General features: G+C 41.9%; 1 protein-coding gene across 4 annotated transcripts in view; it reads right to left on the reverse strand.

The window, feature by feature from the left end:
* Positions 1 to 26440, reverse strand: part of MICAL2 (microtubule associated monooxygenase, calponin and LIM domain containing 2) — a 116370-nt gene that overhangs the window by 59355 nt on the left and 30575 nt on the right. For all 4 annotated transcript variants that reach the window (XR_014226497.1, XM_082283566.1, XM_082283568.1 and 1 more), the window contains exons 3-15: positions 16110 to 16317; positions 15350 to 15466; positions 14254 to 14355; positions 12265 to 12420; positions 11226 to 11326; positions 9373 to 9630; positions 8433 to 8548; positions 7218 to 7344; positions 6938 to 7028; positions 6699 to 6846; positions 4105 to 4304; positions 3477 to 3589; positions 349 to 420 (exon numbers count right to left, since the gene is read on the reverse strand). Coding sequence is in view for 3 of the 4 variants with exons in the window: in XM_082283566.1 (XP_082139692.1) it covers positions 349 to 420; positions 3477 to 3589; positions 4105 to 4304; positions 6699 to 6846; positions 6938 to 7028; positions 7218 to 7344; positions 8433 to 8548; positions 9373 to 9630; positions 11226 to 11326; positions 12265 to 12420; positions 14254 to 14355; positions 15350 to 15466; positions 16110 to 16317 (1809 nt within the window). In the remaining variant the exon portion in view is untranslated. The remainder of the gene's footprint in view (positions 1 to 348; positions 421 to 3476; positions 3590 to 4104; positions 4305 to 6698; positions 6847 to 6937; positions 7029 to 7217; positions 7345 to 8432; positions 8549 to 9372; positions 9631 to 11225; positions 11327 to 12264; positions 12421 to 14253; positions 14356 to 15349; positions 15467 to 16109; positions 16318 to 26440) is intronic.

Raw genomic sequence — 26440 nt, forward strand, 5'->3', positions numbered from 1 at the left:
AACTAATCAGAGAAGGGACAGAAACCAAGCTGCAATGCAAACTCTTCAAATTACAAATTGTCTAAATAGCTGAGTTAGGAAAAGGAAAAAAAATCCAATACCTTAAAAGTTCTTGTGTCAGAACAAAAACTAGTGTAATTCAGTTAATGCTCTACTCCCTACCAAATGATTTCAACTAATTTAGCTCTTCTTTAGTGCATGCCACAGTAAATTCAAGGTTTTAGGGGAGAGGCTTTTTGTTCCTGCCAAGCTCCAAAGGCCAAGCCTTGGCCCCCCAATTCCCACTGCTTCCTCAGCTCTGGTGCCCATCAAGGAGCTGGACACAGGTGGGCACCACTGAACACCAACCTCCTCGAAGACACCGAAGAGTCCTTTCCGACGCCTTTTGTTCGTCTCATTTTCTTCCGTTTTCCCTTCAGCCTGAAAGGGCAAAGCCAAAACAAGTTCCTTGGATTACTGCAGCAGCTTCCAAGCCTACCCCAGCAGCTCCTCTCAGGATAACAAGTTCCATCACCAGCCAGGTGAGGTCTGGCCTGTGCTCAACCAGGCACACACAGGTGACCAGTGCCAGCATAAGGGGTCTTGCTGCCCCGCCAGACCCCCCAGCTCAGCAGGATTGCTCCTCATGGCTGGTGTCAGGTCAGTAAAGGCTGTCCCATAGCCCCTGGCTGTCCCAGAGCTCTCACTGGACTCTAATGGGTGAGAACACATGCTTGTACTCTTTGCTGAACACAAGCCCTACAACTCAGGTGTTTATCTTTCCATCTTTCAGTACTGGAGAGTTTATAATTCATAAAGCACTAACACATCCTTGGAGAAAAAGGTTTTACAGCATCAGTTATTCTGTGAATTTTCTGCTAGACTGCACTGTTTTCCAGAGAAGTAACAAAATCCAGAAGTAACAAAACCCCTCACTCTTTCACTATAACCCCCAAATCTCTCTTAACCCAGCTATCTGCACACAGATCATGAATTCACAGCACAGTCATACTTCCTTTTTGGAGCAATTACTGACTGTCTTAAAGGTTTGTCTCCCTTCTAAGTTTCACCTCCCTGATTATGGCTGAACATTACAATACTTAAGCAACCAAACTGCTTCTTTTGTGCTCAAACTATGCACATATTTCATTATTTTACTCAACTAGAGATTACACAAATCAATAATATTTCATACTCAGTCTGCACAAACTTGAAGAACAGTCAATGCTTGGAAATTTTTATCACTTCTTATAACATTCAGTCGTGAAGATTTCATACAGTGACAATTTATGAACAACAAACTACATTCCAATTATTTGCATTTGCCCATGCTGTAACTCAGTGCCTGCTCAGTCAACTTAAAAAAACTCAAAAAGGAATAAAGAAAGATCAAAGAATGCAGGCTTCCTTTTTACATATAGACTGTTTACAATAAATCATTATGCAGTGAGTACGAGTAATCCCAAACAACTTCTGGGCAAACACCAAAAGAATCAGATGACAATATTTTGATTACTTTGTCTGCTTTGCTACACTGTCTTTCAAGCAGCAGCTCAGTATAACCCAGCTCTGCACCACCTATAGTCATCAGTCTACCCAGCAAGGGTGAACACAGAGCAGCACAATGTATTCTGCATAATAGCCTGTGCCACATAAAAGCAGAATTTGCCTGAGTGAATGCAGCAAGCAAGATGCTGCCTTTCAGAAACCTGACATAAAGGACTCTCAGTAACATGCTGACAAAGAAGTGAAAGACAAAGCAATTTAATTGCCGAGCAGGGCTCCAAAAGGGCTGCACCCTGTATTGTGTAAACACCTCCATTCATTTATTAGTCTGGAGCACAGGAAATCTCAGTTCCTCTCCAGCCGGGCTGACACTCAGAGGAGAATGGAAAACATGATCCAGCTCAGCACAGGCTGCCAGAACAGCTACAGCCAAACCAGCTCCAGGCCCCGCTTCCTGGTCTCTCACAGCCTGTGCCCAGATAAGGATCCCTCCTCCAGCCAAATCAAAGAACAAACTACAAGCCATGGAAAGTTCAGTTAGCAACACTCTGTGCTCTCCTAAAGCCTGGATAGAACATTTAATAGATATACACCTGGATAATGCTCAGCACCACTTTTTGCAGGGGAAAGAACCGTAAAACTGAAGCCACAGCCAAACTCTGAACTCAAGCAGGTGCTTTACAAGGAGCTTCATTTCCCAGCTAGATGGTTGTGGCACTCCCAAGGCTGTCCTAACCAAGGCACCCTAACCCATGTTGCTTGGTTTCACACCCTATCCATAACAGAGCTGCAAAACCTCACACAGAATGCCTTGTTTCCCAAGCTGACTGGGGAAATACCACTTCCACTTCTCATTTCCAACAAGCCCCTGTAGTGTGAAACCAGAGGGGCCCTTCAAGCAAATCACCTCGTGCTTTCATGTACTGCCAAGAACTACAGCTCCTGCTAGGACAGGAGGCTTATTTCATGACAGGAGGTTAATCAGAGGCTGTATGGCTTTGTAATGGAAAGCTCTCCCCACTGCTAAAAGTCTATTTACTTCTGCAAACAACTCATTGAAAAACAACACTGTGGTCATGATAAAGGTTTTTTTTCTAAAGAAGTCACCCACAAGAAAAAGCAAAGTTTATTTTGCCTATTTGGTTTCTCACTGCTTGACTATCTGGGAACCATGTCACTTGGTTTCGTGTATATGTGGGTGGCAGGGAAAAACAATTTTCTAACAAGGATATATGAAGTTACTGGACAATTGACTGTCCACAGGTTTTGAGAAAGTGTTTGTGGATGGAAAATATTCAAGACAAAAGTCAGCACAGGAAGTATCTGGAAATTCTGGGGTAATTCTTCAGGTGAAAAAAGAAATCACATTTTTACAAGACAAGAGAGAAACAAATTTAAAAAGCAGTATATTAAAATACTGAGAAATGCAGTAGATGTGTACATGTGTTAACTCAGGCCTCTGTAAAGGTTCAAGATTCTGAAGTCTTTAATCATAGCATGTATGGGCATAGATTTTTTTATAAGATAGGGACATAACGGGGCCTGTCAGTAAGTTTTCATTAATAAGTGACCAAGAGAGAAAAGTATACAGGCATGACTAAGAGATTGTTATCCCAGAGCTGCTGATCAATCTGCCCACTGTTTGTTACCATTACAGGACTCTTCTATAAAGAGTTGGAAAGCTTTCCTTCAGAACCTTGACAGCATCCACAAACCATGCAAATCACTGCTTTTTTGAAAAAGCAGCACTACCTCCCAATCAATAAACAGCCCAGCCCAGGATGATTATTTGAATTGGTATATAATAGAATGGCTGTATATTTAACTCCAGGAATACAGAGCTACAGGAATCTTTTTCTTACAGGTAGAAATAGCCCAGAAAATTATAGCAGTGTATATATAAACCCCTTATTTCTGAGCCTGAAAGTTTATTTTCATCTTTCCAAAAAAAAAAAAAAAAATCAGGGGGCAAGTCTTCCTTCACAACTTACCTTTGGTACTCGTTTTCTTGGAAGAGTTAAATTGATATAATTATTAAAGATGAAATTCGATGATTTTGCTGAACCAAGATCATTATTTTCTCCATTTTGCTTCTCAGCAGCATCTGTCCAAAAAACAACTGCTTAGGATATTTACTTAGATTTGGTTTTAAGTTATTTTGACTAACCCAAAGCTTTCCAGTCGAGTGCTGGCAGCAATTATATATAAGAAACACAGGCAAATAAAAGTAAATACATAGAATGTAGGGTGACTTTTTTAAAAAAAGAAAGATTAAAACGCAAGCATGAATGTGCTGTGTGCAGTCATCCCTACCAGGAAATCACACCAACAACTTGATACACAACCTTCAAGATGTCAAACAGCAGTTATCCAGCTGCTCCTGTTCCCTGAAACCACCAAGGACCCACAAAACCTTGGTCTTCAATCAAGTTTTGCCCCCTTTCCTTTGTTAAGCCCAAGGTAACTCTTGCAGACAAGAGTTTGACAGACAAGTTGACTTGCAGACAAGTTTTAAGCCAGAAAGGCTCAGCTGGGAAAGGACTCTTGGCTCCAGAGCAGTGCTCGTCAGCAGCCTGGATGAAGTGCTTCCCAAACCTGCAGGGACTGGGCGTGCCTTACCCACTGCCTGCAGAGGGGTGCCCCGGAACAGCTCGTAGAACTTGGACAGGTACAGGACCATGCTGAGCTTGTCGGGCTCCCTGGCTGAGCCCAGCTCCTGGCCCGTGGTCACAGGGGGGATCCCGAACTCCTGCTCGGCCACGTCGAACGCCAGCTGGTTGTTCTTGACCACGTCCTCTTCGTTCAGCGCGTCGAAGTCGCTGCGGGCACAACACGGGGGCATCGTTTGTTCTCTGTCCCTTTGGGAACACACAGCGCTCGCCTGCCCGTGGCAGAGGGGCAGGGCAGCACCAGGAATGAGGGCACAGGCACCTCCCCAGGTCAAAGCTATAGAGTCCACACAATGCCAAAGGTACGAGCTCACACAAATCCCATTATGAGAAATATTGGCTTTGCCAGAAATGTAATTTAAAAGCTTTTTCACTGAACTGGATCTTGACACAGTCCCACAAAAAAAGATCCTCTTATTTATGGAGAAATGCAATTCTTCCTCAGAAGTGCTAAGAAACCTTTTCCTTCTCCAAATACAGCTGAACTACTACAGACTTCATCCATTAGGAACGGATTACTTAGGTTCAATTAGTTCTATAAATCATCAAAGCCAGGAGGACTAAATTTAGGATAGCACTCTATGGAAGCAGCATGTTATATGTGCGTGTGCACACACATGCACAGGCACTACCTTTCCTTTTTTAAGGTGTTACACACACAGTTTGAGCAGGGACCTCCTGTCCAGGTCATAACCGAATTTAGCAGTGCACTAAATAAGTACATCACACATCTGGAATTCTGTTATCCACTCTCTAATCCCTTTTTCTATGGGACCTATTCTAAGACTCTGATCTTTTGAACAGCTTCCAAAATTCATGATTAAAATAAACATGTGAATAAATTACAAAGCTCCAGGCAGGGTAGTTTCTTTCTCCTCACAACGGAATGTGAGTTTTTGATTCTCCAAAGAATTTCTTCTCTCACCCACCCACTGCCCATTTCTGGAGCTGGGGGCTGTCCCTGGCAGCCACCTCTCTTGCCTGCCTGGCTTTTATCTGGCCAAGTCCTACAGCAGGCTCACTGGATACAAAAAGCCAACAAAACCCAAACACAATGTTAATTAAACAGCAGGAGGTCTGTTAGCTCAGGAAGATAAATTTATCAACTTTGTAGAGAGCAGTGTAGAGAACACGTTTTCCACAGGCAGCAAAGATTACTCTGCTTTCTACACCCTTTCCCCCAAAAACATCCATAATTCTAATTGTTTTAAACTAACCCAAGGCAAAAAAAAAATATCCTACTCTTAAAATCTCAGTTCCTCCTCTGGCAAAACTGTACAAACAAGCACCCTAGGTACTGCTCCTATTTTTTCCAATTTATCACACCTCATAAAAGAGCTCAGTCATTCCTTTCATTTATCCACAATAAAGGGAGGTTGACAGTAATCCATGTGTGACTCCTAAAGCTCTGTAGGAAGACAAGAGAATGCATCCACTGCATTTTGGAGACAGGTGAGGAGAGAGAGTCGCCCCACTGACTGCACCCAGCAGTGCTGGCAATTGCCATTTCCTGACACTGTTACACACTGACCCCCTTGTATCTAAGGGACATTACAAAATATTCAGATGCATGAAGCACTGCTAAAAGGGGAATGCTGGCTTACACTCAGTCCCTAGGGCAGTTAATTTTCAAGGGCCAGCCCTTGTTGTGCCCACGTGAAAGGGCTCTGCGCTCTCCTGGACAGAGAGCTGGGCAAAACCTCCACCTCCATGGTCACACAGAATCACAGATTCACAGAATGAACTAGGCTGGAAAAGACCTTTAAGATCATCTAGTCCAACCTCTGACCTAACACCTCCTCATCAACTAAACCACGGCACCGAGTGACACATCCAGTCTTTTTTTAAACACGTTCAGGCACGGTGACTCCACCACCTCCTTGGGCAGACGATTCCAGCACACAATACTTTTTCAGTGAAGAATTTTTTTCTGACGTCTAACCTAAATTTCCCTTGGTACAGCTTAAGACTGTGTCCTCTTGTTCTGTCAGTTGTTGCCTGGGAGAAGAGACCAACCCCAACCTGGCCACAACCACCTTCCGGGAAGTTGGAGAGAGGCAGTTGTCCAGCACTTCCCTACTTGAATGTCACAGCAACCAGTTCAACACATGGAGGATGGCTCACTCCAGGTTCACCCAGTATTTCTGTAACACATGACTGGGCCTTATGGCTGTGGTTTCAAAAGGACACTGAAAACCTGTCTCCAGGGATCCAGGAACACAGCTCTACACATTCCCCCGGCACTGCAAATTTCATTTGAAATAGACACATGACTCCCACAAACATGATCAGTCATAGGGTTCAAAGCCTTCCTAGCTCCTTGAAAGCATTTATATTTCATTTTAAATGGTATGCAAGGACATAAAGAAGAAACAAAGCAAAACCAACCCCATCCTCTCCACCCCTCAAACCCAGCCGTGGTGTGCACCTCCTTGCAGAAAGCAGCCATAGAAGGGGACTGCGGAGTGTCAGGGTTGTTCTGGCTGGTCTTACACTACACTTTGGTAAATGCCTCACCCAACACGCTCCACAGATGTCACTTACATGAGGTCAGGCCTGAAGCGATGGATGATTGCACACAGAGCGAGGCCACTTTTCCAGGAGGTGGTCAGGTCAGTGACATTAACATTTCGGTATCCCTCTGTCTGCTTCTGGCACCACGTCAAAAGCTTGTTAGGCCGAATATCTGACTCTGCAGAAACAGGAGAGCAAACATTTCAGTCAGTTTTTGCATGCCCAGAAGGCCACAAATGTCTCCACAGCAAACAGGAGATGCCACTTACCTTGTCTTGTGAGATTCACTGATCTTCTAATGGAGCTCACTCTTGCAAGAGGACACTGCTGTAGCTCATTGGTAACATACAATTGTCTCACCTACAAGGAAAAGCAATTACCAGCATAACATCAGACAAAAAAACCAGTTCTGTTTCCAGGTTAACTTTATCAGCAGCTGGTTCTAAATTAAGGAGTCTCCTGAAGATTTTGTTTACACACTCCTCACAGCTCTATTTATCCTAGACAAAAAAAGAACTGATTTCACAAGCAAGCCTTTTAAGTACTGACCTGGTGAGGTCGAACACAGCTCGAGTTCAAGTTCGGGTATCTTGTTCCCGGGTCAATGGTGTACTGGTCAAAGTTCTTATTAATATTTTCAGGGGTTGTCTGAGGCAAGAGTCGATAAATGCTCTCTCTTACAGAGGAAAAAGATGCAAGAATTATGTATTAAAATAAATATTTATCATATAAAGAGGTTGGGGGCTTTTTGCAGCTGCCTGAACCTCATTTTGGTTCTGCCAGGACAAGTGTTACAGACTAAATGCATAATGCATCCATCCCACTTCTTATCCCCACTCAACAGAAGGATGCCAGACAGAAAAAGGACAGTAAGACAGACACTTAGAGCTTATGGCCGTATTTTCCTGAGGCAGGAAGTGAGCAAGAAAAAGAAGGAAGAAAAAGAAAAGGAGGTTACATCATCCAGTCATCTGGTTTTGCTTTAACATCCACTCAAGGAGTAACTTCTTTACCACATAACAGCACTAAATCCTGTCATCCTGCAATTCCTATAACCACCACAGCTTTTTTTACTATGCTGTTCGATTTTCCATTTGGGACTAGGCTGTGTTTGAGTCATCCCACAGGCTTCTATCTTAAAACTTCTCAAAGTGCTGTAGTTAATAAAGCTCCTGCTTGCATTACCACAACCATGACTATTCCTATTACATATCTGCCCCAGAACAGCCTGGGCAGCTGTAGCAGAGCAGGGTGGCTGCCAGCAGGACCAGAGTCAGCAACTTCAACCATCAGACCATGGTGACACCAGGACTGCTGCTGTACTTAACAACAGATTTTTTGCTCCAGTCAAAAAAAAGCTTCTGGTGCAGCACTATAACAATTCTCCTTTGCCACATTTTATCAGCCTAAAGAGAGCACCACTAAGCCAAACTGCAGAGTTAAAATCACAGAGACCAACTTTGAAAGCTGTTAGTGTTGAAGAATTTATTTAGAGTCCTTTCAGGATTTTTTTGATAAAAAACCAGGTGTTGAGATGGTTGGAGGTTTGGTTTTTTGATACAAGGTCTCTTTGGTTTATTTCCTTAAGGATCACATTTAATTAAGTGATACAAATCAGTGATTTAAACCCTAGTAATATTTCTCCTGATAGCATTCTGAAATCCACTGCCTTCCACCACTGCTGTGGCTCTCTGAAACACTGGAAATGCTCTCTGAAACACTGGAAATGCTCTCTGAAACACTGGAGACCAAAGCAGCACTCACCGTTCGGCCAGGATCTCTAACGGGGGCTTCCCCTGAGCCCAGCTCCGCACCATCCACGCAGTATCAAAGGCAGCCAAGAAGCCTCTTGCACAGCCAGTACCCATTGGCCAGAAGGGCTGTAAGAAGCATTTACACTTTAACTCCTTGTATTTCTTAACTTCTTATTACAAAGGTAATTTTCAATGCGAATTTGGAGTCTAGGATTTCATACTGTCTTGGAAAAATAGCCCAGAAAGAGTCAAAATGCAACACAGGCAACACTTGCAGGTTTGAAATGTGGCTCTCCTCTAAGTCTTAGGTAAGGAAAAAAGATTACTTCTTTCAGTTTTTCCTTTTTTTTAACTTCTATATTTAAAAACAAATTTCTTAGCCTCAAAAGGTAAATGCCGAGAAAAAAAAAAAGCCTCAAGATTTATAAAAGGAAAAAAAGGGAAAAAAAAAAAGGTGCCCTTCTCATCTAAATTTGCTTTGGAGTGTTTTTTTCAAATGCCTCAAGCTGCCAGCACAAGACGAAAAAAAAAAAAAAAAGTTGCAGAATACAGTTTTCACTCCAGGAAGAAAAAAAGGGAACATACTAGGGCAAAGAGACTGCAATAATAATTTGGATCAAGTTTTTGTCTATGATGGAATTCAGGAAAATTATGCCATGCACCCAAGCTGAGGACACAGAGCTCACGGTTTTCAGACAGAAACACAGCTTGCATAAAGCAAAATGGGATCTCAGCCAGAGGCTGCCAGCCAAGCATTAGCTATGACAAACTATGGCATAAAAAAAGGAGAAAGGAATAAAAGAAAAAAAAAGTCTATTCCAAAGAAGGTACCACTGTTTCAGGAGATATAAAAGAGGACATTTTATATTGGAGGGTAGACTGAATGGTTGGATAAAGGAAATAAAATTAAAAAATTAAAAATACTACTTGGAAGGCATTCCAAAATATACCTCAAGCAAACTATCTCCAACGAGAGCCACCAGGAGCTGATGTCTGTGCCTCTCTCTCACCAGCGCAGCGTTTTCAGATGCATACATGGAAGTAAAATCAAACATTGCTACATCTGGTTGGCCATAGTGATTAATTGCAAAATCCAAGGAAGGCAGCTGGTAGTTGGTTGCAAAGTCAGCAGCTTCTCTGGCGTAGGACAGCAAATTGCTCTGGTTCACATTTTCCCCACAGAGCAGCAGCTCAGTATCAATGGAGTCCTGCAAGGAGAAAAGGATGTGGGATGAGAGACTCCAATATCCTCTCTGAATTGGAACACTGAGTCTCACAGCACGACTGGGAGCCATACAGCAACAAGAAACAAGCAAGACTTGTCATCTCCTCCAAAAAGCCAATGCACAAACACAGGTACCACCCCAAGCAGGAACTGTCCTTGCCGACACTGAACAAGCAGCTTTCTTTGCAACAGAAGATTATAGCTTCTCCCAGTTCCTTCATTATGTGTTACTTTCAGGATATTACTTCCCTCACATCAAAAAATGTTATCAACATCACTGCAATGCTTTTCTGCACACGTGCACCCCATGTCTGAAATGACAGACGTGGTTACTGATGCTGTAACATGTGGGGCTCAGCCTCAAGGCTTGACTCGACATCTCAGTAACACCACCACACACAAATTTGGATTGCAGCAGCTTTTCTGTTGTTCCCTTTTGGGTTGGGTTTTTTTTGGCCAGAGTGGTGAAGGACCCTGCCTTTACAGGTCATCCTACTTAAAGCCAGTGGTTATTAATAAGGCAGGTTCTATTTCCAGCCTAATCGTGGATGAGACCCCTAATCACAGATGATACCACAGAACCGCTATTAGCCCAGTTGTTCCAGACAGGCTGGGGTGGTTTTTTTTTTTCCACTCAGACCTGAGTAGGTCAGGAAAACAGCTCTGATGAGCCACAGCTGCTGCTCCTCTGCTCCAAACCCCACACATCCCCTAGGACTGCCTCCACCTACAAACACCAGCCCCACAACCCCAGGGCCCACCACCCACTCCCCCCCAAGGGATTCCGCCCTTGCCCTGGCTGGTCATGGACAGCAGCTCTGCCCTGGGAGCCCCTGGCCTCCAAAAGGGCAGGGAATCACAGCACTGAGCTAAGTGGTCCCATCAGAAAGCCAAGAGGCCTTCTGAAAGTTCCCCACAAGTACTTCCTTCAGGAAATTACACTTGGCTGTTTTGGCACTGTCTTACTTTGCAAGAAAAATTGACCTCTCTAGGGTTTCCAGGAAGGGAAGTTTAAGCGGTGCCATAACACTTTCTAGAAACAAAAGAAAAGAAACCCCTACATTTTACAGAAGAAGAAAAAAGAAGAAAAAGAGAAAAATACCTCAAAATCCCAAGTACCCCTGAAAGTTCAGGCCATCAAGTTTATAGCCTTCTTCTATCATTTTTCACCCACTTTAGAGAATTTGCAATTTAGCCTAGGGTAGGTTTTTATGCATCCTTATTTTTTTCCTGATAAAACTGGACATAGCTGTGCTAAGTTCACCCTTAAATAATTGAGGTTTTTACTTACTGGTGTCATGATCCCACCACATATTTCCAAGGTGAGTCAAGATCCCACTTCAGCCAGTTTCAGAACTGATAAATTTAGGAAGTATTGTTTTCAGTTCTCTATAGAAACTTTGAGCTGACTGAAAGCTAATTCTAAAAATATCAAAGTAAGGTCCAAGTGACCTGAACTTGAATGAAGTGATTAAGTCTGTAGACACCCTCTTTACCATGCAACAACATTTATGCAGATGTTCACACTCATTCTGCACCAAGTAAATAAAATAAGGTTTAACCAGCATTTTTACATACGTTAATAATCACTCCTTTGTCCAGAAGACTCTGCTTTTTTGCTGTCATCACAAAATAGTGAGTGCTGTCTTTATAGTAAACAATATTCTCCAGGTCAATCCCTGAAAAGAGATATACATTTGTTACCAAGTGCAGTGCCATGTCTGGGTCATTTACTAACAACATGTGATTGATCCCGACAGGTGCCTTTCCTTCTTGGGATGCACTCACTTTCCCAGCTAGGAGGAAGGATTAGTGGGCAAAATGCTATGGAACAAAACAAGAGAGGAGATTGGTCTCACCCAACAAGAACTTTTCTCAGCACAGTTTAAAGTTATTCAGCATTCTTCCAGGGACCCAGTTAACTCAGCATTAACAGTTTCTGAGGTAGAACTGGGTGCCAAGGCAACAAAGTGTTTTTCAGGTTGCTAGGGCTCTGGCATTGGGTCTAACCAGGGGGTTTGGTTTCAATTGTAACAGTAATTTAAAAAGAATCAGCTGTAAATCAAGAATAGAATTGATTGTACTGACAGTGAACGCAACTGTTCTGAAACGCCTCTCCATTAAGATGTACTTCACAGCTTATATTTTTAGTATTTGTGGCAGATTCTAGTTCTTCTCAGTTTATCAGCTCCACACATCAAAAAGCAAGAATAAACTCCTCCCAGAAGGGCACAGACTTTTTCAAAGGGTTTAAGCTGTTCAGCATGTGAACGGATAGAAACAAAACAAATCACATCTTAAGGGAAAATCTCTGGGCCCTTAAAACGCTCTTCCAAATTTGTTCAACATAGCAGACATTTTTGCAGTTGAGAAAAATTTAAACATGAAAACAAGCCGTGATGTGGCAACACCCAAGCTAAAAAAATATCCCACTGTACCATAAATGGATACCTCTATCTGCAAGCTTCTGACATCAACAACATTTTATCACTTGGAAATTTTCTTTACAGATTATTCAAAACTGATGTTACCAGCAACAAGCGGGTGGCCTGGCACATAAAAAGCTCCTCTGCTGCCTCTTGTATTTGGTAGTGGGAAAAAATGAGGATGCACCCACCCGTTTCCTCTTTGAGGTCCTGGAAGAACTTCTGATTGAAGATGAAAGCAACCCCACTAATTTCTTCTACCTTGGCTTCTGCAGTTGTATTTCTGTTTATAAAATTGGCAGTGATCGCTATAGCCAGCTTTCCACGAAATTCCTTCCTCCTGAAGCCTGGTGAGCAAAGAAAAGAATGAAAACTACTGGAAACTTCAGACTGGACTTCCAGGGAGGGTCAGCTCAAGGCAGCTCAGTATCTTTCCTTCACTTCACCAAACAGCACATCATCAGTAGATTCTACCATTACTTCAAAATTCCCTCTAATGTAAAGAGTCTTTTCTGCCCATTTTCAGCTGCAAAACTGGAGCTGTGCTGCATTCAAGATAAAGTCTCATAAAAAAAAAAATGGTTGGGTGGGGAACTAAGGGAAGAAGTTAAGGAAAAATTATGACTAAAGAAAAACATGGAAATTTTTTGGGACATGTCTGGGAATAGAACAGGTCAAATGCAGTGGAGAGAGACATTTTTAACAGGCTAAATGGCAACTTAGATATTTGTTATATAGGCAGTAAACAGCTCATGAAAAAAGACACAAGAGATCAGCAGTCAAAAGCAGCAGAGAATGATGTGAAAAATAGAAACCTCTGCAGGAGTGCTTAGGTGCACACACTACCAGCTAATCAGATTTTTCAAAGATATTCAGGGTTGAAAAATATTCGGTGGCTTAACTGTTATATTTCCAAGGTGAGACTGACTGAGAAGCTCTTTGCTCTATCCTTGCTTCCACTTTTCACAGAAAAAAGCCCACTAAGCCACAATCTTGCAATCACACATTGAAGTTTTTCCATCTGTATGTTCCCCTCATCCGTAATTAAATTATGAAGTAGGACAGAGGATCCTTAGAGTATTTTTAGCCCATTGCAGATGACTTCAGAGAATATGTGTATTTTATAATAAGAAATAAATTGGTTATGAATTTTTGTCTCTGTGCTTCTTGATATGCTCTCCTTATTTCACTGGCAGAGATTTGATATGACAACACCAGCTTCTGTACATATCTTCAGTGCACCAAATACTCCCCTAGAACCTGGTATGATGGTAAACATTAACCTCTCGATGGAGTCTGCAGGTGAAGTAAGAATAATTAGGTTTTGCTGGTACCTGACTATTTAAACAGTCTTTTATGGGGGACAGCTGGACAACAATGTAGGGAAATTTCCAGTACAGCATTGTAAGGAATTAACTAAGTGCATTGTGGTTGGCAGATAAAAGAATCAGCAGACAAACTACGAAGCTAATAAAAAAAAGGACGAAGTGTACTTAGTGAACGGAAACTAATATGGATATAATTAGAGTTAAAAGGGAAATACATCATTAAGTAACAGGTTTGTTGGTGTGATGCAGGAGCAGCTTAGCCAGGGTCTCTCTAAGAACCACAGCCCAGATGGTCTGAATTCTCAGCAGTGACTCAAGCTCAGGAAACATTTACCCCCTCTCCTCCCATACACCTTAGAGCTATTTGTTATCTTTTGCTGTTGTTTTTAAAGGAACTACTTCTGAAGCTCATTCTCATTTACAAAGAAGCAATGCCTATGTTGTCTTCATTAAATACCTGGCAGCCACCTTTTGGTCATTAGTTCAAGCACACAGGGCAAATTCACAGCACAGCAGCAAAGGCCATGCAATTCCTGACACCTATCTTGTCAGCCTCCTTCAAGTTAAATCATCATGTAATTCCTTAACCCTGAAGCTAGCTCAATGGCACCATGATGCACTCTGTAGGCAGTGCAGACACACAGAGCTCAGAAGTAGTAATGACATTAAATGTCTTTTATTTTGAGCTACAACTTAACAACAAAACCAAAAGGTACCACAAAAAATAATAGCTTCCACACAGACTTCAGTGGATTGAAAACTGACCTGCTGCTTTGTGTTCTCCTCTGACTTTCAGGTCTTTCAAGACACTGTAAAGACCACTCATAAGTCTAAAAACACACATTCACCCACCTTCTAACGTGTTCCTGCGGCCATCCGCACCAATGATAACATCAAATTCATACTCTGACAAAGGGTGATCCATGGGGAGAAATTCAGCCCTCCAACCTGTCTCTGAAAACACAAGTAATATTTATTCATTCTTCAGTATTACAATGCAGAAGTGATTTCAGAGTCTGAGGAAAGGGCACTAAGATAAAGGGTACATTTCTCATCCTCTGGATCACCTCACGCAGTAACTCCCTCTCAGACCCACACCACAAGAAGATGCTCAAGCACTTCATTCTCACAGAAATAACCCCACAGCCACCTTACCAGGACAGTACATACATGTGGTTACAGCAAGGAAGAGCTGGCTCTTGTAAGAAGAAAAACAGCATTCCATCATCAATGCTTTTATTTGTCTTTTAAATAGAAATTCAATGGAAGCGTAGTCACAAAGCTAAATTTGGTCTTTTTACAAAGCTGATTATGTGAAAGTGTTTGTACTGTCCATATTTTAAAATTATATATACTTCAACTACTTAAACCAATATACTTGTTCTACTGTCATCATATGACCCTTTGAAGAGATACCATAGTATTTTAATTAAAGTAAAACTTTAAAATATTTTAGTGATGCTACATCCTAAATACTAATATTAAAAAAAGTACAGAAAACGAGAAATCTTCTTCTATTGTTTAAAAATCTTGCATAAGAATGCTGATAAGACTCTGTGTGCCAGTGGGAGTTATACCAAATGTGAAAGCAAAACAAGGCCCTGGGTGCTTAATCCATCCTCAATATTTATATTATGAATCGAAATCTGTTTTTGCAAGAAGATCCCAAGAAGCCACACCAGACTCCCTACAAAGCCTCAAACACATGCCAGAAGGCATAGTGCAAAACCTCAGCTTCTCAGCCTGGGTTGTATTTTAAGATTTATCAGTGCTCTGTCACACTGATACTTATCATGCCTGTAACTGCAGAGAGCAGGGCTGGCTGAGGAACAAGGGCAAAAAACTCTTACTCTTTTTAAACAGAGTTCAACTGCCTTGGATGACTTCACATAACACCTGACACAAAAAGAAGTTGCTGTGAACAGAACTATATTATGATAAATAATACTTTGGTTTTCTTGATCTTCAGGAGGCTCCAGGACTTTAACGAATTCCAGGTTCACGTGGATTTCGACTCCCAGGATAAGTGCAACTTTGAAGAGGATGAGCTGAAGCTGTCGAATACCTGTGGACAGCAAGTGACAATGATGTGTTTGATAAGTGAGCAATCACAGCTGCCACCAGCCTGCTGGAGAACTGAAATTCATTGTTAACACCAGCATGTAGCATTTCTATTTCCCATATTGTAATGAAAGCAAACTTTGCAACCACCACAGGATGTTGTTCTCTTCCGCCTCCTTTTCCTCTTGCAGCACAATCTTGTGGGCAAAACTCATTTGAGTTTCTTAGAATACTTTTGTAGAGGTTAGCCTCTTAATGATATTTAAAGGATCTGCTAACCAGCATATTTTAGAATACAAAGTTTTACAGTACATTTCCTTGGAAAATAGCCCACTTTGTGTATTTTCTCATTAGATCAGGGTTTTATCTACCTTCAATGTACTGGAATGAGTATCAGTATTGTTCATAGTTCATAATCAAAATTTACTGTTTAACAAGCCCAGCCAGACTAATAAAAAATCTGCTCCATAAGACTTGTTCTATTGTCACTTTGCTTAAATGAGGCCATTTTTTCCTCTCTGTGTGCACACATGCACTTGCACATGTTTAAGGCAGATGAACTTTCTGCCAAACCAAGAAAGTCTCCATTAACGTTCTGATCCTGGTAACCTCTTCTCCAAACAGTGCCCATGCCCTCAGATACTTACTGATGTGATCAATAGATCCTGCACAGAATTTTCCATAGAATTTCTTTGCTCCCAGTCCCCGGAGGTCGTGGATGGTAAACGGCCAGAGGTGCAGCACATTGTTCCTTGAGAAAGTGTCCCGCTTCTCCACAACAACAACTTTGGCTCCCAGGAAGGCAAGTTCTATGGCAGTCCGCAAGCCACATGGGCCACCTCCAATAATTAAACACTGGCAGAGAAAAGGAGGAGTGTGACACAGGGTTTTGTATTACTTCCACAGAGTTTCCAACTTACTCTATTGGTATGACTTGAAATTCAACTGGACTTGCACTACTGAGAGCGCATACAAGTCATTTATTTAAATCAATGAAAATGAAAATTTTTTTTGCATGTGGTGTTCAGCCTATTTAAAAAAGGGGATAAACTGTGCTTAATGCAGACACAAAAGACTCTGGGGAAGAGAAGTAACAGAAGAAACAGCAAAAAGCCAAACGCTTCTGAGTATCTGCTCGCGCATCTAACCCCGTTTAGCGTTTCTCAAGTGCTTGCAGTAAACAGCACTACAGCTGTGTAAAAGGGAGGGGAAAGGAAGTAAGCGGTCTCAGTGTAGGCTTTTTTTATTTTAAAGAGGAAATGGGTGTACATTTACTAGATTTGTTAGACAAACCTACAATAAGCCAGTAGCCTTACGGGATTAGTTACTCTCTTTCAAGCAAGGGTGGATGTAACAGCCTGGTTCACTTACTGATGTAAAGCAGGACATGCCAAGGGAACTCAGCAGACTTGTCCTGGCTTCGGCAGGGCACTCATCCTGCCCTATTCCATTTCACCCAGTGATAAACATCCTCACTCTTAGGACAATCACATTTTAGGAGCTTATGCTTCTAAGCATCCTCGGAAAAACCACTTCCAAAATGATTACAGAGGATTCCTGCCCAAATTTTAGTTGACAGCTGTAATTTTTCACGGACTAACAGACAAAGGATTTCCAGAATGCAAACTAATTAAACCCCAAGCATATCTCATGCTTACATTTCCTTGACTGATTACTAAAAACTGATTAGAAACAGTCTTATAGCTGGACAATGCTGTTGCTCCCTACCTCCTACAAACTCCCTCCACTCCTCCAAACCCCCACAGGCTTCACAAAATCCATGCCATGAGTTCCAGCTCTGCAGTGGCTGGAGCAGGGAGATCTGAGGTGGGTCTGGGAGGATGAGAGAGCTCCAGCACAGCCATGCTGCAAATCCAAGCCCATGATGTCAGAGGCCAGACACGCTCCTGTGCATCCCGCACACAGAGCCAGACAGTGACTGCAGTTTCAAAGCAAGCACAGCCTCTATCTGCAGCTCGCTGGATTCCAGTCTGGTTCCCATTACATTGCAATTTCAGAAAATAGAGTCATTATTTATTTTGGTTTGGCCATCATTTGTTTTCAGATTTAACAACTTAAGCAAAAAGTATCTGGTGCTGACTTTTGTCCAATCCAAATTATAAAAGTGCAAAAATGTCTTTTTTAAATTTAATAAATAATTCGAATAAATTCCCACTGAAAGAAGAACTCCTGTGAGGTGCTTTGGCTTCGCTTTAGGCAAGTGTTTTGTTAACCAGAGATATTAAAGTTAGGTTGTTGCATTAGCCACTTGGCTTTGTTCCTCTTAAAAGAACGTATTTAATTCACAATTTCAGAAGAACACTCTTCACTGCATGATGAATATTAAAGAAAAAAACCAACAAAACAACAGATGTAACAATATAAAGGAAGACCACAGAGTGCAGTCGTAGCCCAGCTGAAGAGGATCACTGGTGGATCTGGGTCAGACTCTTTTGCTCATGCTCCTTGTGATTAACATGGGGACTCTGGGCTCTGATAAGTGAATGACTCCATTGAGCCTTCACAGCTATGGGGTTTTCCAGGCATGTTGAGCAGGCAGTTGGAAACACATTACAAATAGAGCCCCTACATGGTCTGATAAGGCAAGGTTGGTTTTTTCACTTACAAACTGTATTATATATAAATAAATGCAACTTTAAAGAAAATTAAAAATAAAAAGAAACTGCAGTCTTTGGAGATTTAGTCATAGTGGATCCTGCCAAGTAACAAAACCCACACAGAAAACCCTTCCCTCCTCCTGGTGCTTTGCAACACAGTATGTTAGAATTTTAAGGAGGATTCTGCCCTCTCCCCTCCTCCTGTCACCACTGACAAAGTAACTTCATAATTGCCTGGAGACACCAGGAAAAATGGTTGTATGTTTGCCATCATCCATGGTTACCTCCAGAAACATATTTATCTACATCACAGAGCTATTTGTTCTTTGATTTATTGAGGACACTAACTGCTGGTGTAGGACTTACTCTTGGCACTTTTTCATCTAATTTTGAAACTTCTGGGGTCAAAACCAGCACAAAACCCTTGCAAAAGTAATTCTTACTATATTTGTGTTCCTGTCTTTACTAAGTAAGGGAAGGGCCCCTGCCGCTCCCCAGCGGTCTGCTTGCCAACAAAGTCCCGGAAGAAACCTTCCTGCAGCCGGTCTAGAACAAACTTTGAATGGCATCTTATTTTCCTCCTGTTATCCCAGTCTCCTGGCTCATCAGGGCCTGCTTTTGAAACTAATTTCTTGCAATTTAACACAGATCGTGACAGCTGGCATCACATAAGGGAATCTCAAAACAATCAATCCTGAATGAACAAATGCCAACAGCTTCTTGACATCCACATCACCATTCACACATCAACTGCCTTTTAACAGTGCCAGATCATCCCCTACAAAGCTAAAGGGCAACTTGACTTTTCAAAGCATCTCCTACAAATTATTCCAAGTAACAGTTGCTGAACAGAACAGACAAAGAGCTTTTGCATATTTCTTGCTCAAGCTGGAAATGAAGAGTCTTGTATAGTTTTACAGGGCAGCTTATGGAAGAATAAGATCATGGCCAGACTTCTGCGACCTGCCTGAAGAATCAGTATCATGTTGGATGTTACATCTTGTTTTACTACTGCGAGTACACCGTGTTAATGCCAGATAATAATATTGAGAGAAGACAATTTTCTTGGTGAAAACCTCTTAGTACAAATGGCTGATCTTCTGCCTGCAGATGTATGTGAATATTTTCTGTCAAATGAGACGCTTCATTGAATTTAACACATTCCCCAAGAACAGCACCTAGTTAAGGCAAAATTACAGAAAGAATGTGGGTTCAAAAATTCCCATTGAATGAGACTAATGCAAGTTTCCAGGCCAATAACAGTTGCCTAGTGACTAACTTATGACTATTTCAGCTTAAATTCATACTTAGTAAGTAAAGCATGGACACTGTTGCACTTCACAATAAAACACTAATAAACCCCTGCATATTTTATAAAAGTTGTTTACCCAAGTTGCTGAGTACATACTATGTTTCTATGATACTGTTAAAAAGTATTTTACTATGCCCTAAAAGATAATTGTTTCTGTATGAATCTTGTCCCACACTATAACCAAGCACAGTACACAATGCATTATTTATCTTCAGACTGAAATAGAGCAGAACTTCATGGATTTCTTTCTGCTACAGTTAAAATGTATCAGAAATTTTCACTTGTACTAACAAACACACACAGCATTTGGTAAGTCCCATAAGCTTGATTCCACTCAGGGGTTAGTCTGACTCTAAGAGATGCTACTTTCTCTCTACGAGTGTGTTTAGGAATGGCCATGCCTTGAAAATCTCCAGGAAATATTCCTAGTGCTGAGCTAAATGGCAGCACAAGTTACCTCTCCAACAGCACAATGGCTTCTGCGCCAGGCACAGGATTTTGAGATGATCTCCTGTATATAATGTACAAATATATGACTTAAAACAGGAGGCGAGGAAAGGGAGAGGGATACAATGTAGAGGCCTCTTGCAATCCCTCCTTTCCCCCACTATTAAACTGGCAGCCTGTGAATCCAGGCACCTGCAACCCATTCTGGAAAAACCATATGCAGTTTAACAGCTGAGAATTTGCAGAATGCCTCTGTTGGTTCTCACACAGTAAAGTAAGCTTGCAGAAACAAGGGAGGGCTTGGAAGAAAGGAGTGAAAGGGCAAAAATACCACCACTGTGTTTCACAAAAAAATCCCAACAAACCCCAAACCAACAAACCAAAAAAAACCCCCAAACAAACAAACAAATCCCCACAACAACAAACACACAAAAAAAACCCAAAAAAACCCAAAAAAAACACCTCAAAATAACACTCAACAACAACCTAGTCACAAAAATCTCATCCACTATAACTGCACAGCAGAATCTACTCATTGACCTTGAAAAAAGTAAAAAAAATTAGCTGTCAGCATTTACATGCTCAAGGAATCTACCAGTTGGTAGCAGCATGGGGCTGGGGGGATACAACAAACAGCATCTCTTTGCATAGTTAAGAACAGACAAATCCTGTTGTAGCCCAGTGCATTATTCCACTGTTGTCATCCCACTCTAAATCCCTCACTCCTCTCCTGCCCAAGGTACCCAAACATTAAATTAATCCTGGAAAATAAGAGGGTGTTAAATAATGATCCACTCCCTGTATTTTCTTGGGATGAAGACAGAAGCTTCAATCACTCCAGGAATCCAAGACTTCCTCATTTCTGCCTTTCAGTTGTTTTGGAGGTGAAAAAGAGGATATTATTTTTAGCCTTGAGCTCAACAATAGCTGCACAGACACACACACCCCCTTTGTTGTCCTATGGCATGCCAGGTGAGAAGCACCACTGCTACTCTTCAGTGAAAATGCACACACAGAGTGGTAAAAAAACCAGCAAAAAACCATCCACCCAGGTTATTTAACTGCCTTTAGCTCATACACAATTTTCAGCCAAACCACCAACTGGAAGCCAACCTACAGGCATGGATCACACTCCCAGAAAGGAGCACCAAGGGGTGGCTTTCCCCACATGCTTCCAAGCCCCCTGACCCTCGAGGCTGCACTGTCCTCGGCAGCTGTCGGCCCCCCCACCCAGTGACAGGAGGCTCTGCCTGTAGGATGCAGAGGGACAAGGCTTTGCCTTCCCATGGCAAACCCTCTTCCATCACTTGCTCTGCGCCTCAGGCACCTTCATCTCCACAGTTAGCAGAACTGGGACTACGAGAGAAGACAACTTTCACACCGGCCCTGGCCTTTGTGCAACACCCAAAGTGACAGGGGCGCACCAAGGACTAATTTGGCTGATTCCAGAGGGTCACATCCTACATGGATTTGGACAAGTGTTTATTAGTGATAGGGCTTAATGTGCTGCAACATGAGACAGGCACAAAATGTAATGAAACAACACATTTTCTGGAACAGCAGCGACTGTTCCCCTGGAAAGGCTCCAGAGAAAAACAGCTGCATAAGCAGCTAAGGCAGACGGCTACCAGAAGCTTTCTCCACCACAATGCCTTTCAGTCCATCCCCTTTACTAGATATGAAAATGCTTCTGGCAAAAATAGGATGGCTCAGTGGGACATTCCTGACTTACTGACTTACAGTTCATCTCCCATTCGCAGCCTCAGATTTTATCACACAACTTCACTGACAGCCACCGGATACAACACCGCAGCCAAATGTGCCCTGAACCCACCGAATAATCAATTTAAAGTTTGAAACATCATCATGGAAGACACTGAAAAATGAAAATTTATATGCCACTTCAGATAACATTAAAAATGTCACAGGCTGAAGCTTTATTTTTAATAAAAATTAAATCTTCAATCTTCCACCCCAAGAAAGGGGGGAGAAGGCCTAGAAGCTAACTAAACTTGCACTACAAAGATTATGTAATCTTTAAAAGGGCATTTTTCTCTGTTGTACTCTTTTATGAGCTCCTCATAGAATTAGGGTGTCATTTTACAAAAATAATATTCACTTAGATGTATTTTAATGAGAGATCCTAACTCTCCAAAGAGTTATGTGGACACTCCTTAAATACACTACAGATAGTTCTGAAAATCTACCTTAAAATATTATTAAGACTAGCTGGATCTTGCTGAATGGGCATTTTTGGAGAGTGAACACCATATAAATACCACTGTTGGGGAAGTTCAAAGGCAGCTGGGAACAGGGAGGCTCACACACCCCTAATTGCAACAAAACCCTGCGTCAGGGCACGAATTCAGTGCATCACTACGAGTCCACTTCCACTTTCAATCCCACCAGTATTATACCCTTTGTACCCCCAGCTGAGCACCTCAGAAATGTGCAGTTTTATCCTCTCCCAGATCAGTGACTGGCATAAAAGAAGTCCCAGCTTTATTTTTTTTCTCCTTCTAAGACTCTAACATGTATCCAAGGCCACCTAACACAGGGTGACTTTAGCCAGAGTTCTGTCCCCTGCTCTGTGCCCTGCAGCTGCTGTGCTCACAGCTGGATGCAGCACAATCCAGGGATCAGAGGATCTATCTTTATTGCCCTCCTGTTTTATTGAGTCAAAATGCCAGAAGTGAAACATTAGTACATTTATTGCATTCATTTGGCTCATCTTTACTGGGATTTTTTAATCTTTTTTGGAAGATAAGCTTCTGCATGGAAAAAAGCATGTGCCTTCATTTTTCCTGGATGTATTTGGACACACTTGTCCATCCATCCTCTCTGTCACATGGATATAGGTACTAATATTAGATCTGTGTATTAAAAAAAAAATCCTTTCCATAGTTTGAAGTTAAAACAACGGTATGAAAGACATCCGAAACTTATATTCTGCTATGTCACACATTAAAGAGGGGCTGTGTGCACTCCGGGTGTTGGAAGGTCAAGGGTACCTTCCATGATGCAGCAGAGCTGTCAGGACTTTGGAGGTTTTCTGAAGAGCTCTCTCAGGTGACATTAGTTGTATTAAAATAGGGTAACTTGATCTCAGATCTTTTAGAACAATTTGCAAAAATACATCTTTAAAAAATTGCAACTGATAATCATAACACAGGAAAGTATTCCCAGAAACTTTCTGTTCCCCTGCACCAGTTACAGTTATCCAAAAAACCTAGACCTTACTAACAAGAAATGTTCTACTAATTTCAGTAAACATATCCACCAGAAGCCAGGCAACTGCTTTAACCCCCAAATCTCCTTAAATAAAGCACAAAATAAGCCCTCTAACATCCTTTGGAATTAAGTGTGTTTGCTGTTTTCTTACCTGCCTTTCATTGTAACCAAAACACAAGGAAGAAAAAAAAAAAACAAAAAAAACAAACAAGCCCACACCCAAAACCCAGAAGAGATTGCTTTCTTTTCTTTTTTTGGCCAGTTGCTTAAACAATCAAAATGAAAACAAGATAAACCTTGCAGAAAGAATGTTGCCTGACTATTCCAGCCATGAACATGGTTGGCAGCATGTAAGTACCTGGCCTGTTTTTTGTAGGCTTACGCCTGTCACGCTGAGATAGTGCTCCAAGGCTATACTTAAAAACTTAGTGTAAAAAACCCAAAACAAAACCATGAAACAAAATAATTCATCCAGAAATGAAGAACTGATGAAGAGAGATAAAGGAATAAAGGCATCAAGAGCCTCAGCTCTGAGCACAGCAGAGGCCAAGCCCTGAGTCTTGGGAACTTTGTGAGTAGTGACTGAGAGAAAATGGTTAATTCTCTGCATGGTTTTCAGGGGCAGGGGCTGGCCAGCCAGCAAAGGACTTGTCTATGTACCCAGAGGAAAGGATTTCTCATGCTCTATGGCATCTAAAGCATGCAGGCAGGTTGGTCAACAACCGTGGCTTTGCTACAGCAAGAGGTTGGTAACACACTTTAAAAATACACCCCCGTTGCTCCAGCCTGGCCCTGGAAATTTTAGCCAAACCTCACAACAATCTAATAAATGAGCTGAGCTTCCACTTGGAAACTGGCTTTTTCAAGTGAGTGGGGAGTCAAGTTACTTTGAGGGTATTTCACAGAATATTTTAAAATATGATCTAAAATACATTCTCCTATTCAATGAATCATTAACCAACACCCATTTAAGACGTGGCTTTTAGAAGCCAGTCCTGGGTAAATGAGCTCATATAGAACTAGACATCAGGTCTGAGTCAGAATCCAGATTTTTAAATTATATTTATTTTTAAAGATCTTAATCATTTAATCTCATCATTCCTAGGGCTCCTAAGCAGAATGACTGTACAACAGTGTACATCAGCTATAGGTGAGCTCAAAATGCAATACTGTACAAGAAGGCAGCAATTCTGGGCTCCTGGGGTCTTTTTTTTTTCCAGCTCATCATGCAGCCATCAAAGTCAGTGCATTTCCACTGCTAGCACTCATAGACACTTAACTAGGAAATCTAAATACAGCTCCAGAAAGAGTGATAATCTGGTTTTTTTTTCCAGTTTAACTGGTCGCTTGCACAAACCAATTTACCATGGGTACACAGTACCTTTACTTTTTAAGTTTTTCATACAACTTGAGAAGACTATGAATTACCAACCAGGACTTCTTAGTAACATAGCATCCAGCAGTGCCAGCAAGCAAGATGGACTTGAATTTTTCAAACAACCAGAATTAAAAATATTTACCTTTAGCATAACATTTTTTACGAAGGTTTCTGATAGCGGAGAAAGTTAACAGCACTCACAGAACCCACAAACCAGGCTGCTGGCAGCATGTCACACAGTGAAAGTTAAATTTCAGCACCTCTAGTTCTTATTTCCAAAACCTTTCCTGGCTGAAAACAAAGGTGGTACATAATAACCCTTATTACTGAGGGAGAGAGACTTGAAAAAAATAAAATTATATACAAAATGGTGAAAAAACATAAAAAGAAGCATGCTTCAAAAAGAGGGGCAGAGAGCTGAGGACATAAAATTTGGCAGCAAATTACACATCATGAGGTGTAATCGTCTCTTTTACACAAACATCCGACACAATAGAAGGGAGATAAACATACAGAGAAGACCAGCGTTTATTTACACGTACTAATGAGTCTGTTTTCACATTCCAGGCAGGCAGAAATTCAGATGGAGGCACCTGCCTCAACAACACCGGCTGTGCTTGTTCTGCCACTATCAGGGCTGTATCTGGGCTGGCAGGCAGTGAACTTCCTACCCCAGGTGCCTCCAGCCAGGTAGGACACGCAGAACCATGGCTGGCCAAGCAGGGAGCAGACCCTGCAGCAGCCCCAGCAGCCAGGAACGGCTTCCTACTCTATGCCATTATTTCCTACCTTGCTAAAGCACAAATAAGAGAAAAAGTGGGGGAGAAGAAACCTGAGAGAAATGCCTTTGCCTTCCACTGAGCCCTTGCTGATGTGCTTAACTTGTTATTACTGCTCTGGGTGTGCAGGCCTTGGCAGGAAGCTCAGCGCCATCTCCTGCAACTGTTTTCTAATCTGAGTTGCAATTCACCCCGGAGCAGTGGTTTTATCTGAATTGCAAATCCTGCAAGGATGGCAGAGTGCAGCTGGGACAGCACCGGGAGGAAGGAGCACTTGCTGTTGCACAGGTCCTTTCAGAGCTGCTCTCGTAAATCTTTCAAAGGGGCAGGAGAACGAAACAACGCAAGGCTAACTCACAGCGTGGCAGAACCACACGGTTCCTGCTCAGACAGTATCTCAGTCAGATGAACAAATCCAGAGAGTGATGCAAGACAAGTCAGGCAGTATCTCTGGGTTGGTTTGTCAAGTAGAAACAGCGCACCCTTGGAAGAACACGAGCTGTTCTTCAGGAGTAGCAATGTCCAGGGCAAAACGCAAACTTTGGAAAGCTGATCAGAACTTGATCTATCAGCGTCAGCAAGACTACAAGAGACAGAAGGTGAAATGCCACAGCAGTTCTGGTTGTGCTCCAAGTAACTCTGTGGTGTTCCCCTTGGGGCCTTCCCTAACATAGATTAGGTGAAGGTATTGAAGCCTCTCCTGGAGGTCACATTCTCCAAAGCTCTGACCATTCCTGCTGCTCTGCTCTGGACTTGTTCCAGTTTATCTGCCAGACTATTTTAGCTGGAGTTTCACCTGCACCAAGAAGGTGGCTGGATTTGTGGGTCCTTACAAGCACCAGATCATTTTCTGCAGCATATTCCAAATCTTCTCCACGTATTACACTCCTCTGTTGGAAGGTTCATAATCTTCTAGTAGGTTTTGGCAATTTTACCCTGTTTTTCTCAGGTTATGACACACATATCCCAGAGATGACAAACGGTTTGCAGAAACCTGGCTGTTTGTAGACACAAACAAATTTTGTAAGTGCAAACTTGTTAGGGAAGGTGGGAATTTCAAGAACTGTCTGACAAAAATAATCCACCTTTAAACAGTGTAGAAAAGACAGTAAAGCAAATTAAACTAATTTCAGGTGCATTAAAAAGGAATTCCTACTTTTTCTTTTCAACATACACCAGCTAAACTTCTTTTTTTCACCATGAACACCATCAC

The sequence above is a fragment of the Coloeus monedula genome (assembly GCF_965178545.1).
Source record: "Coloeus monedula genome assembly, chromosome: 6".
Classification (NCBI taxonomy): domain Eukaryota; kingdom Metazoa; phylum Chordata; class Aves; order Passeriformes; family Corvidae; genus Coloeus; species Coloeus monedula.